This window comes from Poecilia reticulata, chromosome 4, assembly GCF_904066995.2.
Source record: "Poecilia reticulata chromosome 4, P_reticulata-male-v2, whole genome shotgun sequence".
Lineage (NCBI taxonomy): Eukaryota > Metazoa > Chordata > Actinopteri > Cyprinodontiformes > Poeciliidae > Poecilia > Poecilia reticulata.
In genome coordinates this window covers 10,427,766-10,441,253 of record NC_088833.1, presented here as the reverse complement: position 1 = coordinate 10,441,253, position 13,488 = coordinate 10,427,766, and the positions used below count along the sequence as shown (strand labels likewise).

The 13,488-nt window shown below is 37.8% G+C and overlaps 1 protein-coding gene across 1 annotated transcript; it reads right to left on the bottom strand.

Moving 5' to 3' along the window:
- Positions 1–2,730: 2,730 nt before the first annotated feature.
- On the bottom strand, positions 2,731–6,445 carry fetub (fetuin B). Its single transcript, XM_008406681.3, has 7 exons — positions 6,114–6,445; positions 5,817–5,930; positions 4,804–4,891; positions 4,482–4,648; positions 4,150–4,263; positions 3,932–4,018; positions 2,731–3,815 (listed from the first exon to the last, which is right to left on the bottom strand). The coding sequence occupies exons 1-7, from the start codon at positions 6,315–6,317 to the stop codon at positions 2,895–2,897; spliced, it is 1,695 nt and encodes a 564-aa protein (XP_008404903.1). The 5' UTR covers positions 6,318–6,445; the 3' UTR covers positions 2,731–2,894.
- Between the last annotated feature and the right edge of the window lie 7,043 nt (positions 6,446–13,488).

Genomic DNA, 13,488 nt, shown 5'->3' with positions numbered 1-13,488 from the left:
CTGACTGAGCGGTCATAGTTCAAAGGGATATAAAGAACTTTAAGTCAGTGATTAAATACATAGGTTATTCAACTCTGTCATTCAAATAATGCATTACCTCCTTTAATTTTGTCACCCGATACTGATGTACAAGTGATATTTCAGTCCAACTCAAAAGTGCAAATTGTATTTTAAGTCACTTGCTCAATCGTCTCAGAAGGATCACATCAGGAGCAATCATTTAGAGCAGAGCTGAAATCAATCTGAGAAAAATCTTGATGCTCAGAACTAACTGACATGTCTGTTTTAAACCAGGGGACTTGAACCCTAGTTCTCAAGATCTACTGTCCTGCAGGTTTTAGACTGAATAAGAATTTTTATTTTTAGGGAAATCTTGGTGTTTTTTTTTTATTTCTCCTAGAGGTTTGTATATATTAAAGTGTTCTTAAACTTCCTTTCTGAGGTTTATTTTCTAGGCCAGGGGAATTCTACTCCAGTCCTCAAGGGCCTGTGTCCTGCAATTTTTAGATGTGTCCATTGTTCAACAGAGCCGGGGCAAAGTGGCTGTTCTGTTGAACATTTGTGCATTTGTGATGGTTTCTTGAAAACAACTTTGTTGGCTTTCAGCAAATTTGCTACTAATTTGATGTTTCATAATGGTTATGATCCATTTACACCAAAAACTTTTGCTTCAGTTATGATGCAATCTACTTTGTGAATTAAAGCTTTATTGTGATTGTTTTTGAACAGTTAATCACAACCTTTAACTTGAAATGACTCAATAGGTCAGTCTAGGGAAAGCGTTGTTTTTCAATTTTGCAACTGAAGAGGCCCACTGATAACGACTATTTGCTTTGTCTGGAAATCTGATTGCATCAGTAAAAGTTCACAAAGACAAGGTATAAAGACTTTTTTTTTTCAGTTTTAGCAACCTAGAGCAGATCTCCAGTCTGTAGTTAAAAAAAGTAGAAATTATTCTGTTTTGGATGTGTTTTTTTTAGCAAAAAGCAAAAAAAACAAAAAACAACAATAAACAAACAAATCAGTTTCAATATAATTACAACGAAATGTTTGCAGAAACAAGTTTCTGTCAATGTTTGTGTCCTTGTGTGTTGTTCATTTTTGCACCCACTAGATGGCGCCAGGAAGTGTTGAGGGGATCTATGCAGGTGTGCTTTTATTATCACTCACCAAATGCTGTATATGAAGAGCTGGCTGCCAGCCCTCCTTTACCTTATTAGAAATTAAGCCCAGTTGATTTAGTTAGAGGTGGCATTGGTATTTAGTTTTGTTGTGTACCATCACACAAAGGAGTAATAGGCAATGAAGAGGCAGACAAATTAGCTAAAAATGGCTTTGGAGAGCATAAAAACTATTACTTTTCCTTCATGGGAAAAGGGAAGGCAAATTAGTTAAGATAGAAATTTGGCAAAAAAGGAATGAAGATAAGAAAGGATAGTGTTTAAACAAAAGCCAACGTGAGTTAAAAATATTAATGAGGGAAAGGGAAGATTAAGTCATTCCGGTTAAATGTCATTTTATGTTATTGGTCGGAAAAGTAGTGATAAATGTGAAGAATGTGGAGAAAAAGAAAATGTAGAACGTGTATTGATGAATTGTAAAATATGAGACTGAAAGAGAGAAACTGAGAAAAAAATAGAATTTAATGAATGTAAGGTAGCATTGCTTCACATTCGGTGGCAGTATTCACCTGAAAGTTGCTTGCGATTAACCTTAACAGAAAAGGAAAAGAAGAAGAAGCAGCCTCCGATGTGTTATCCTTCATGATAAACCAAACCCTCTGTGTTCCTGAACTTTTCTTGCTTGTTGAACCTTTTCAGGATTGCTGTGCTCATTTGGTCACCCCATTTGAAGTATTCTGGATTCCCTTATTCGAAGACCTCATCTGTACTATAAATATTGGAACCCATGTCTGTGTCTGGCATCTTTTACTCTCCATCATCCTCCTGAGTGCTTAACTTGTCTGTCTTTCCACGATCACCGCTTTCTATCTTGTCATCTGTCTGGCTCAAGAGTCATCTGTCATTGTCAATACACAAGGAGAAACAACACCTTCCACTCACTTGTCCATGGTGGCTCCACCTACAACTCAAAGTAAGCTTGTTTCATATTTTACCGTGCATCTCAAGTCAATTCCAATCTAACCTCTCATGTCTCAACACAGTGTTCTTGTTGGCGACTTCCAGTTCCTTCCAAAACAGCCTAAGATTCATTATTAATTTTCTTGTAATAAAATCTTTAGATTTTACTCCATGTGGGTCAGAAGATTAGATACTAACATGACAGTTTGACATATATTTACTGGACTCTGGGTTAATCTAAAATAGTCTGAAATACTCCATTACAACCCTTTAAAAAATGCAAATGTAAAAACGGCACTTCAGAGTTTAAATGTTTTCTGCACAAAACAGATTTGATCATGCTTCTTGGGGACATTGAACCAACATGAAACAGCAACAAACTAAGCAGACTATCTGTTCAACACTTTTTGTGAAAATTATCAGTTTTTTGAACCCTTGAGAGACACTGGATTTCATTTTTTATTACAAATCTCTGACACACATGATTTAAAAAAAAATAAAAGGTCTAATGACCTTGGTTTTGTCAGTGAGCTTAGTTCAAAAAAACATTTAGGCACAGCCAGCTAAACAGTTGCCATTTTTTACCAATGACCCATTTACAGATTCTGATCTTTGTTTTTCAGAAGCAAATGGCACAAATTAAAAGAAGTTTAATTTTATACACTTTGTCTTTATTAAATGGTCAAATGAAGTGGCATTTCACAAGTTATGTATTCAACAATGACCAGGAAAAGTAGTTGTTACAATACTTGGACAATTAGTATCTGAATTCTCTCAAAAGTTTTGCTCTCTTTCAGGAGCAGTTAAGTCCCATCAAGCAGCAGGCTTGAATAAGGGATCCTCCAAAAAGAGTTTGTTCACTAGACTCTTTCCTTCTGCTGGATTGGCACACTCTGCTGAGCGAGAAGTAGGGAAGGGAAGGATGGTTGGTTCAGTGTGTCCCGGAATACTGGGGTCAGGTTTGAGAGGCAGAGTGACTCCAGCTGCAGGCCCACCTGCGGGAATGTCGGGGAAGGAAGGCAGGGTCATTGGTTGGTCAATGGCAGGCAGAGTCCTTATCAAGCCTTCTGGTTCGTCGTGGTGTTCGGTCTCATGCTCATGCAAGTGATGATGGTGGTGATGTTCATGCTCATGCAGGTGAGCATGGTTATGCTCATGGTCCAAAGCATGCTCATGGTCATGGTCATGGGTGTGTGTGCCCGCAGGATGGCTGTAGTTATGGTGTTGATTGGGAAATCCACCAGTATGGTTTTGTGCCTTGGCATGATAGGCATGAACGTGATCATGATCGCTGTCAAGTCCATGGTCATGTGAGTGGGCATGCCCATGCCTGTAGGCACTGCCTGGCTTATGGTCATGGGTGTGGTGATGTTTGCTCTCATCAGGGTGTGGGACATCATGGTGAGAGTGATCCTTGGTGTGGTCATGGATGTGATCGTGTTCACTTAAACGTAAATGGCCCTGACCATGAACATGGTCATGGCCGTGTTCGTGGCTCCTGTTATGATGACCGTGTCTGCGGCCCCCGCCCTGACCATGTTCGTGGCTCCCTCCATGATGACCGTGTTCATGGCTCCCGCCCTGACCATGTCTATGCCCATGTCCATGTGAGTGACCTTTGCCATGCTCTTTGTCATGGTCATGGCCCTTTCCATGTTCATGTCTGTGTGTGTCATTGTGTGGGTGGTCAGTTGCATCACCCAGCAGATGTTGTACTTTTTCTGTGTTAGCAGCCTGTGGAAAGTCAAGAAAATCAAGATTTGTATCATGTGGAACATTTAAGCAACACATTTCAAGCTGGTATAAAAATGACACCAGTAAAAGCGCTTATTACAGAAACTGTAGGTTACCTCTTGCTCATAGATTTCACACTGTACAGTAATGATGTCATTATTCATTGGGGTGTTCATGAGAGATGCCTTACAGAAGCCCTTGTGCTGAGAAGAGAAGCATATTTTAAATGTAATATTTCACTCCATTCAGGTCACATAGTGAAAGCACATTTAAAAGGACCAATACAGATTTATGACCACATAAATTTTAAGGAAAATATTTTGATATGACTCACTGAGAATTCGCATGTCATGATAGGACAGTTTTCACCTGCTGGTGACTGTTTATACTTTCCGCAAACAGTCTCCTGAATAGTGTACTCCACATTGTAATACATGCCCATTGCCATCTGGAGACAAATGCAAGAAAAGAGAAAAGGTTTGTGTTTAAAGTAAGATACAGCAGTAGAAAATATATATAATCAGGAGATTCTCATAGACTGTTCAATTGATGGCATCTTTTACCTTGCTTTAACTAGAATACAAAATAAGATGAGATAAATAGTATACAGTGCAATGTTTGTTTGGTATTATTTTATTTTATTTATTTATTTATTTTTTTACTTACGCCGGCAGAAGCACGTAAGATTTTGAGCAGAGCAAAATGATTGTTCAGTCCACTTTCATTGTTGAACTTCTCCAGTGATCGAGACACAGTCTTCTGGACCTGTTCACTGTCAAAGCTGATGAAAGTTTGACAGTCGGGGCAAATCTGTGTCACCCTGGCTGCAGGAACTGAGTAATTATAAAACATCCTTTTAGTGATTGGATATTGTAATAATGTGTTGCATTTGCTAATGCAAAGTTCTTTTTTATGATAAATATTAACTTTTAGCCAAAACCACACACACACACAAGAATATATAAAAATAAAAAATAAAAATTCATACCTGGCCTAATAACACAGTCGTATTTGTAGAGACGAACCACTCTGTGTGGCTTATTGATGTAGATGGCAGCCTTGCATTGTCCATACACCTGCAAAAACACAGTAATGTATATATATATATATATATATATATATGTATTTGTTTGGATTATTTTCCCAAACATTGTTTTTTGTATTCCAATGGATTAGGAGTAGAGTCAACCTTATTAGTAGAAAACAGAAAATATCTCGTGAAGTTTTGTTTTAAACCCTCAATTAATAGGTTGTTTGACAAACAATTTTACAATTAGAAGCATGGTGTCATAGCTGTTTTTATTTTTGCTTGAGGCATGCATTTCATCCAACAGCAGCAGTGTTGTTACTTTAAAGATGGTTAGTGGAAGGAGTAGTTGTGTAGGAATTACCTTCATTTGTTTCCAAAGTGGGAATGTGGGTCTCAGAAGGATGTCAAACCTAATTTAATTACGTTCTGGGTGCAACTTGCAATGTAAATCTATGTTGTTAATTTTGGGGGGAATTAGTTAGATGTGTTACTTTAAGTACTGTAGCAGAACAATAATACATATTGATTAAGAAGTCCTGCATGTACATCTGAATTAATGAGGTATACACTAGCTGAAGTGCAACAAAATTGTTTTCTACTGTGGTTATGATCTAAGAAACAGCTGCTTTTCTTTATCTGCAAATCTACCAGGGTGTATCTGATGAAACCCAGCACACATAGTGTTAGATTAGATGTTTAAAATATTGATTAACAAATGCTTATGTTTTACTTCTTCACAGGCAGAGGAGTAAAGATTATTAATTTCTATGCCTGTTCTGCCTATGTACTTTATAATAATTCACTGAGCTGCCATTAAGTTGCATCAGTTGCACCTTAAACAGATGATGTGAAAGAAGCCTATTTCTGCTGACACCAAAAGTTAGCTATGAATGAATAAGTGATAAAGAAAAGTTGAAGGACAGAATTTACTTGTGTGTTTATGTGTTAAGAGTGAAGATTTGAGTTCTAACCGGCATGTTAGTTTCGGGACGAGCCTCGCATTTCTTCCAGTCCCTCCTACTGAGAACACTGCAGTTGGTCTCCACTACATCCAGAGTCAGATAATAAACTACTCCGTTTTCTCCCTGTAACACACAAATAACAATATATAAAGTAACAATGTGTGATTTGTCATATCTCCAAAGTTTTATCTTTCAATCAATGTAAAAAAAAGAAAGAAAGAAAGAAAGAAAGAAAGAAACTCATAGAGTGCATTATATCTTAGACCAAGAAATACTCATCAGCGGGACTCAATTGGTTTTACTTACATGTCTATCCAGGTGGACATTGGAAAGCCGGTGCAGGCTGAAGACGTAGCCATCCACTCGATCAAGGTTGATCTTGCTTAGAGCTAAATTAGAAGCGCTCACAGCTGATGGATCTTCACAGGAACCTGGCTGGATGCCACCCTGCTCAACCGGCGCGCTGTAGACGCTCCCCACTACCAGCAGGAACAGGACACAGGTCTTCATTGCAAAGCCCTGTCTTGACCCTATCTCTGTCAAACTTACTATGCCTCTTTCTCACACACCAACCAAACAGAAGAGAGATGCCAGGAGAGAGGAAAATGATGACCCTTTATATTCTTGCTGACTATCATACCCACTCACAAAACCCATGTATCTCCTTTAACCTAGAGTCAACACAACCCTCGACCTCTGTTTCATTCCTAAACAGATCGTCACATCTAAGACTTTGCTCCTACCTCTCCACCAACCAATCAGCTACAGTACAGACTTGCACAATGGAGTTTATCAGCCTTGTCTCCTCTTTAGGATCAATATGGTCGGGCGGTTGGGAGACCTTTGGTTGATTGGTGAAAGTCACATGATCTCCTCTTGGCACTAACATTTAGTTTACTCAATGGCAAGACTGATCCAAAAGGTCTAAAAATTAACATTTGCAGAAAGTCTTTAAAGCTTTAGTCAAAATTCAAAGAGAAGCAAACTGAAGTCTATAGAAGTGATAATTGGTAGTCAGTTGGAACATGAGACCATTTTGGTTCAGCACTTTGTCAAATTTTGAGTTATTCCTTTTCTGATTATCATCTGAATTTGGAAAACAAGTTTATATTTATTTTCAGATTTTGCAGAGATGTCTTTGACCTTTGTCCAAATCAATAAACAAGACAGAAAACCATTTACTAGAAAGTAAATATTTATGTGCAAAAGTACACCCATGTAGCAAATTGGTCACAAAGACCTGTTTATATGAATTTTTGAATGGCTCATTGTTGACTGAATGACTAGTATAGATAAACCTCTGAAAGCAAATAGTCTTTGTACATTCCACCATCATCTAAATGACAGAATAGTAGAACATCCTTATGGTATTATACTTTATTTGTTCACAAAATTATATTAGATATATTTATTACTGAGCCAAAATTTCAGTGGATAAATGCTGAAAATATACTTTATTCATTTAGCAAATCTTCCATTTAAATCAAACCAAAGATTTAGAAGGTGCAAATTTCTGTTATATACAGTGCATCTGTAAAGTATGTGCATTGCTTCAATTTTTCAACATTTTATGGGTAAAATAAAATTTTATGACATTTTATCCAAATTGTAATAAATCCATCTTTTTCATCAAACTTCTGACACACAAATATTCCATTATGACAATGTGTAAAAACGTTTGAGATTTTTGCTAATTTATTAAAAATACCAAATCAAGACATCAAATCTAAGTGAGTATTCCCAACTGTTGACATGGAGATCAACATTTAGCTTCTACTGATCGTCCTTGAGATGTTTCTACAGCTCAAATCAATACCACTTGTGATAATTTCAGTTGATTGGACTTGATTTGCGAAGCCTCACACCTGTCTATAGATGGTCCCACAGTTGACAGGGCCTGTCAGAGTGCAAACAAACAGCTTCAAAACAGGATTCTCTTGAGGCGCAAATCTGGGACAAAGATTGAACTCTTCAGTATGAATGACAGGGATCACGTTTGAAGGAAACAAGGCAAGGCTCATCACCAGACAACATACCATCCCTACAATGAAGCATGGCAATGGCCCAAATGACAGGGGCCATTCAAAGGAGTGGCTTCAGAATTTGCTGGATTGGCCAAGTAGGAATCCAGATTTGAATCCGATTGAACATTTCTGGAGAGATCTGGCTGTGCACAGATGTCTACATGAAACCTGATGGAGAAGTTCTGCAATGAAGAATAGGCCAAATTGTCTTAAGATAGGTGAGCTAAGTTTGTGGCATCATATTCAAAATGACAAAGTATTGAGTAAAGGCTGTAAATACTTATAGAAATGTGAGTTAGTGTTTTAATATTTTTAATAAATTAGCAAAAATCTCTTAACTTTTTCCCACATTGTCATAATGGGGTATTTGTGTGTAGAATTTTCAGGAAATATTCATTTATACAATTTGGAAAGGCTGTAAAATAACCAAATGTGGGAAAAGAGAAGTGTTGTGAATACTTCCTGAATGCACCGTAGAAGCTCAAATACAATTGGAAAAAGACAAATCAATATGCCTTTTTCTAACTGTGAAGGCACTGAGTGCCTGAAGCTTAGAACCAATGTCCTTAATCAAAGACCAGGTTTCCTCCTCTGTAAATCCCACATTTTCTGCAGCTGTCTTCAGTTTTTTTTAATGTTTGTCTGTGTTTTTGCTGTTCAGTGGAAAAGATGCTAAATAAAACTCCTGCAGAATATTTTCATTCATCATATACATAAATTCTAGACTCTTGGCTTGTTTGTGGTAATTTCTGTGTATGCACACACACAAAAAAAATTTTAACTGTTGCACATTTTTGTTGCTCATTAACTCAAAGAAAAAAAAAACATACCAACTTTGCTAACCTAATCTGTAAAAAGGCTGCTGTTTGTACGTGACTGAAATCACAAACTTTGAGATAAAAGCTGAACAGAGTTAGAATTGCTCAATGGCCAGACTTTGCTCTTTTCACTGATCATTGCATTTTCCTCCCTCTTTCATAGTTCCATTGCTTAATTTAAGCCTGTGGTTGTTTGTCTGTTCTGTTTCCATCATTCCCACCAACTTCATCCTAGGCCTGGGCAAAAACACCGCTTCACAAAGAGCTGGAGGTCATTTGCATTGTGTGTTAGTTTCCTTCCTTAATCCTGCTTCAAGTCCATTTAGAACCAAATAAGCATAAGGCAGTGTTTCAACATTTTAAAGTATTCTGAACAAAATAAATTAACTCTTTTTTTCTTTCCTTTGTAATGTTTGTCATTGGACTGCAAACACCATAAACATGTATGAGCTTACTAAGCTCTGCTTGTATTTTTTTTATAAATCCAACTCAAAAATGTACAACATAGATCACCTTGTTCCTTCCTTCTGTCTATTCGTCCATCTATCCATCCACAACACTGCTTTTGTGGATGGATAGATAATTTTGTGAAACTTATTCCAGAACAGTATTATATCTGGGCATTTCCATGGTATACATACATAATTGTATGAACAGATGAATGTGGCACCTTGTCCAAACATCCGTTGCCTGCTATATTATCATAAAGATGTGTTACAGCCCCCCCCCCCCCTTTTGTGAGGAGGAGGGGAGTAACCCGACAACCACAACAACTTGACAGAGTCCAGGTGAATGTTTTAAAAAGGAGGGATTTATTGATAATAATCCCAGAAGGCTTGTACAAACTGTGGGGGAGAAAGGGACGGTTAGGTGGTGCCAAATCAAAGAAAATAATAAAACAAAACAGGGCCTAGCTACCGTCTATGCTAAAGAAATAGAAAACAAAAACCCTGCCTACCTAATCTAACAAAAGTTTCCACCAAAACTTTACATGGGTGGCACCCACCTACTTACCTAATGTTTCTAACAGAAAAACACCTACGTGATGACATGTACAGGGTACCCCAAACTTACCTCGCCCTCTAACTCCCACCACAAACCTTCACACCAAGAGCAACAAGACATGCGTCAGGTAAAGTCAGTTCCCGCGAGAGATCTCCGGCTGGGATGCTTATATAAGGCCTCCCTGGATGCTGATTGGGCCTTGGTTGACGAGGATCAATCAGGGGAGATTGACACCAGCTTTCCTTACTACCTGTGAAGAGACAAACAAAAGAGGGGGGGGAGGGGAAAGAGAAACAAACAGCCTGACAGGCATGTAACAGATGCAAAAGCAACCTTTTTGCTTTCCTTCCTTTGCTAACTTCCCACTGAATGGCTTTCAGAACTTCCTCCACATAAGCTATCTGAAACTCACAAAACAATGACAGCATCTGTTTTTGCTAAACAGCTTAAAAGCGTAGCAGTCATCGTAAACATCTCAATTTAACAAAACTAATGTGAAAATCTAGGGGTTTTGTTGTCATTTCATTAATTTTCAAAAAGACTTATTTCAAACACAAGATGGTGCTGGAGTCTAGGTCCCTGTGAGACATGCATTCAACATGTTGCTGAGATTTAAACCAGTGTTGCTGTGAAAAATTATACGTTTGCTTAGGTCTACAATCAAAACACACTGAGCAATATTCACTCCAGAAAAAAAGACAAATAATAGTTTCTGTTCCACTCATCAACATCACTAGAGAGACCAATGGTCATCTCAGGAGAAAAACACAGACAGAGCCCACATTTTCCCCACTAAAAATTATTATCAGAATCGTTTGAGTCTACACCAGTCAGCATATGTTCAACACTTCAAGCATTGAAAATAGAGGCAGCATCGGTGGTCAGCTGTGATTTGCAAAAATGGTCTGTATGTGTTGAAAACAGAAATAATGACGAACTCAGGGGCAGATGAAGAACAACTGTGGCTCTTGGCACAAAGTCGTGACTGTGAAACAGTTTATCTCATCTGAGTTTCAGCTCTTGCTGCTTGCACAGGGAGAATATAATAACCCCCTCACTGTGCCCAAGACCTGGACAGTTTTCCGGCACGTTCTTTGCAGTTTATACATCACACATTTGGTTTCCATTGCTTTGTATTCAATTTAAAAGCTAAAAACCCTTTCAACTAATATGAGTAGTAATATGAGAGAGAACACATACATATGGGGGATTGTTCCTTAACCCACAGCTCAGATATTTAAATAAAGACTAATTCCTGACTAACCCTCCAAAAATATTTACGGTATTGCTGATTGTGAAATGACGGCATGGCAATCTGAGAACTTCAATCACTCCAGCAAGACTCCTTATAAAGACATTGTGATGCTATCACAAAACCTTTAGGCTCCAATTCTTGCCCACATGCCACAAAGTCTACCTGACAGATTGTTCTTGGAAAAGAAATAATCAAATTATATACTTGAGGCATATAAAAATAAGTAAATGTATTTTAGAAACTAGTGGTTCAGTCTGTGTTCCATTCTATATCAAAAGGAAAGCTTCAAAATACATAGCATGAATATTAAAGAGCTGTTTTCAGAGAAGCAAAGAATAGAGTCTCACAACAGATGGTATTGTTCCTCTAGGGTTTGATCAGCAATGAGTCAATCAGTCCAGGGTCAGAATAGCTGACAAAAACTCCAAATACAAATTATACCAAGCATAATGTTGCTCATTCCAGATATAAATGTAAGCTGTTTATTTCATTTATTTAAAATCCAACAATACAAGTAGAGCAAATGTAATTAGACTTTTTTTTCTTTGCAATGCTGCAATACTTCTACTCTTTCTAAGATTGTTCCCAAGACAAGCATTAGTACCAGGCTTGTTAAGATCACATTTGTCTGACAGATTCTGATCTACTCATAAATGCTATTTTTTTCCAAGACCACCTTATAGTTTTGGAGTACATGAGGGGCTTGGGAAAAGCACAGTTCAGGAAAAGATTACCCATACCCTTGGCAGATTTTGAGATGCAAATTGGTCTGTATGCATGGATTTAATATCAACCATATCAACCAACCGTTTCTGACCTCAAATAATCAACATATTTCTCAATAGATTAAAACACAATAATAAAGGGTCAGAAATATAAAAATACAATTTTATTTATATTTAATCAGAACTGCACTTTAATAATTATTGAAACCCCTCTTGACAAACAATGGGGGGAAAAATATTTATTGGTAATACTTGCTGAGAAGCTTTTTCATGTTTCCACTGCTATTTGTACTTGGTGGCAGTAAATCGTTGAGGTTGAAAAGTCTCCTTGCCAAGAACATCTTCAGCTTGTTGGTTATCCTGAGCTCTGAAATTATGCTGCTACAGTTTTAGGCTCCTAGAGGACATACTGACCATCTACACTCACACTACTACTTGCTCTAACTAGTCATCTTTGTGTTCCCTCCCCTTAGAAACTACACTTTGCTCAGTGCTTCTGCATATTTTGTGACTGACCTCTTAGGCTACAGTCAGCTGGCTTATACTGAGTTATGGTAGGAGATGTGCTTTGGCCACAAGCTTGCCCAGGATAAGGGATTACTGTAAAGTCCACAACTTGATGCAATCAAGTAGGCTTAGATCAGACAAATATTTACCAACCTTTTATGATCTGACTCTGCAGATTGTATTTTTGCATTTTTATGAGATAAAGCACTTTGAACTGTCTTGTTGCTGAAATGTGCTATACAAATAAACTTGACTTGACTTTAACTGTACCATATTATGATTAGGAGCAAATTGGTCTGTATGCATGGATTTAATTTGCACCAGATTGAATTCAATAAAATGGGAAATTAACCCGGCTGCACAGTGGCGCAGTTGGTAGAGCTGTTGCCTTGCAGCAAGAAGGTTCTGGGTTCGATTCCCGGCCCCGGTCTTTCTGCATGGAGTTTGCATGTTCTCCCTGTGCATGTGTGGTACTCCGGTTTCCTCCCACAGTCCAAAAATATGACTGTCATGTTAATTGTCCTCTCCAAATTGTCCCTAGGTGTGAGTGTGTGTGTGCATGGTTGTTTGTCCTGTGTGTCTCTGTGTTGCCCTGCGACAGATTGGCGACCTGTCCAGGGTGTACCCTGCCTCTCACCCGGAACGTTAGCTGGAGATGGGCACCACAAGGGTGTAAGAAAATGGATGGATGGGAAATTAACCCAACTGTCTTGAAACGTGTTGGGATTAGCCTTATTTGGAATTGGAGGTTTATAATATACTAAGTAAAATTATAATTAAATGTCAATGTCTACTGTTTGGCTTTTTTTTAAAGAAGCCAAACAAGCCAGAACAATCAAACAAACCCCCCACATCAGTTTAATTTTCTTAAAAGAACAATGTTATGTACTTTTAATCTACTTTTTCTTTTAGCTTTACATCACATTATAATGTCATTCCCTCATCAAAGACATACCTGGAGTATCGCCTTGATTGTTTCATGTGTGTTTGAGAAATCCTCTAATCTCCCATGACAACCATTCCTGGAGGAAATTAGCGCCACCTTCAAGAAGCAGCTCCTCCTGAGCTCATTACACAATCTACTTTTCAGTAAAACCCTGGTAAAAACATTGTTAAAGGGTTAATAGAGGAGCAAAGTTGTGTTGACTTCCTGAGTTTAAAAACTCAGAAGAGCATGAGGTTTTAAAGAGACAGAGGCCCAATTTCAAAGTGTTGAATTACTAAGTAAAATTTATTTTAAATAATATTTGATATATATATAAATAGCATGTTTATAACAGCTGAAGTTAACATAGTTATACTTGATTATGCTTTAAAATGACTATGTGACACTCGTTTCAGTTGCAA

What these genes read in the sequence shown, in the direction of transcription:
- fetub (XM_008406681.3), bottom strand. Translation starts at nt 6,317, where the DNA reads ATGAAGACCTGTGTCCTGTTCCTGCTGGTAGTGGGGAGCGTCTACAGC. An exon ending in ATGTCCACCTGGATAGACAT is followed by an intron (nt 5,931 to 6,113) that starts GTAAGTAAAACC and finishes TGTGTGTTACAG; the next exon opens with GGAGAAAACGGAGTAGTTTA. An exon ending in GTGAAATCTATGAGCAAGAG is followed by an intron (nt 3,816 to 3,931) that starts GTAACCTACAGT and finishes GACTTTCCACAG; the next exon opens with GCTGCTAACACAGAAAAAGT.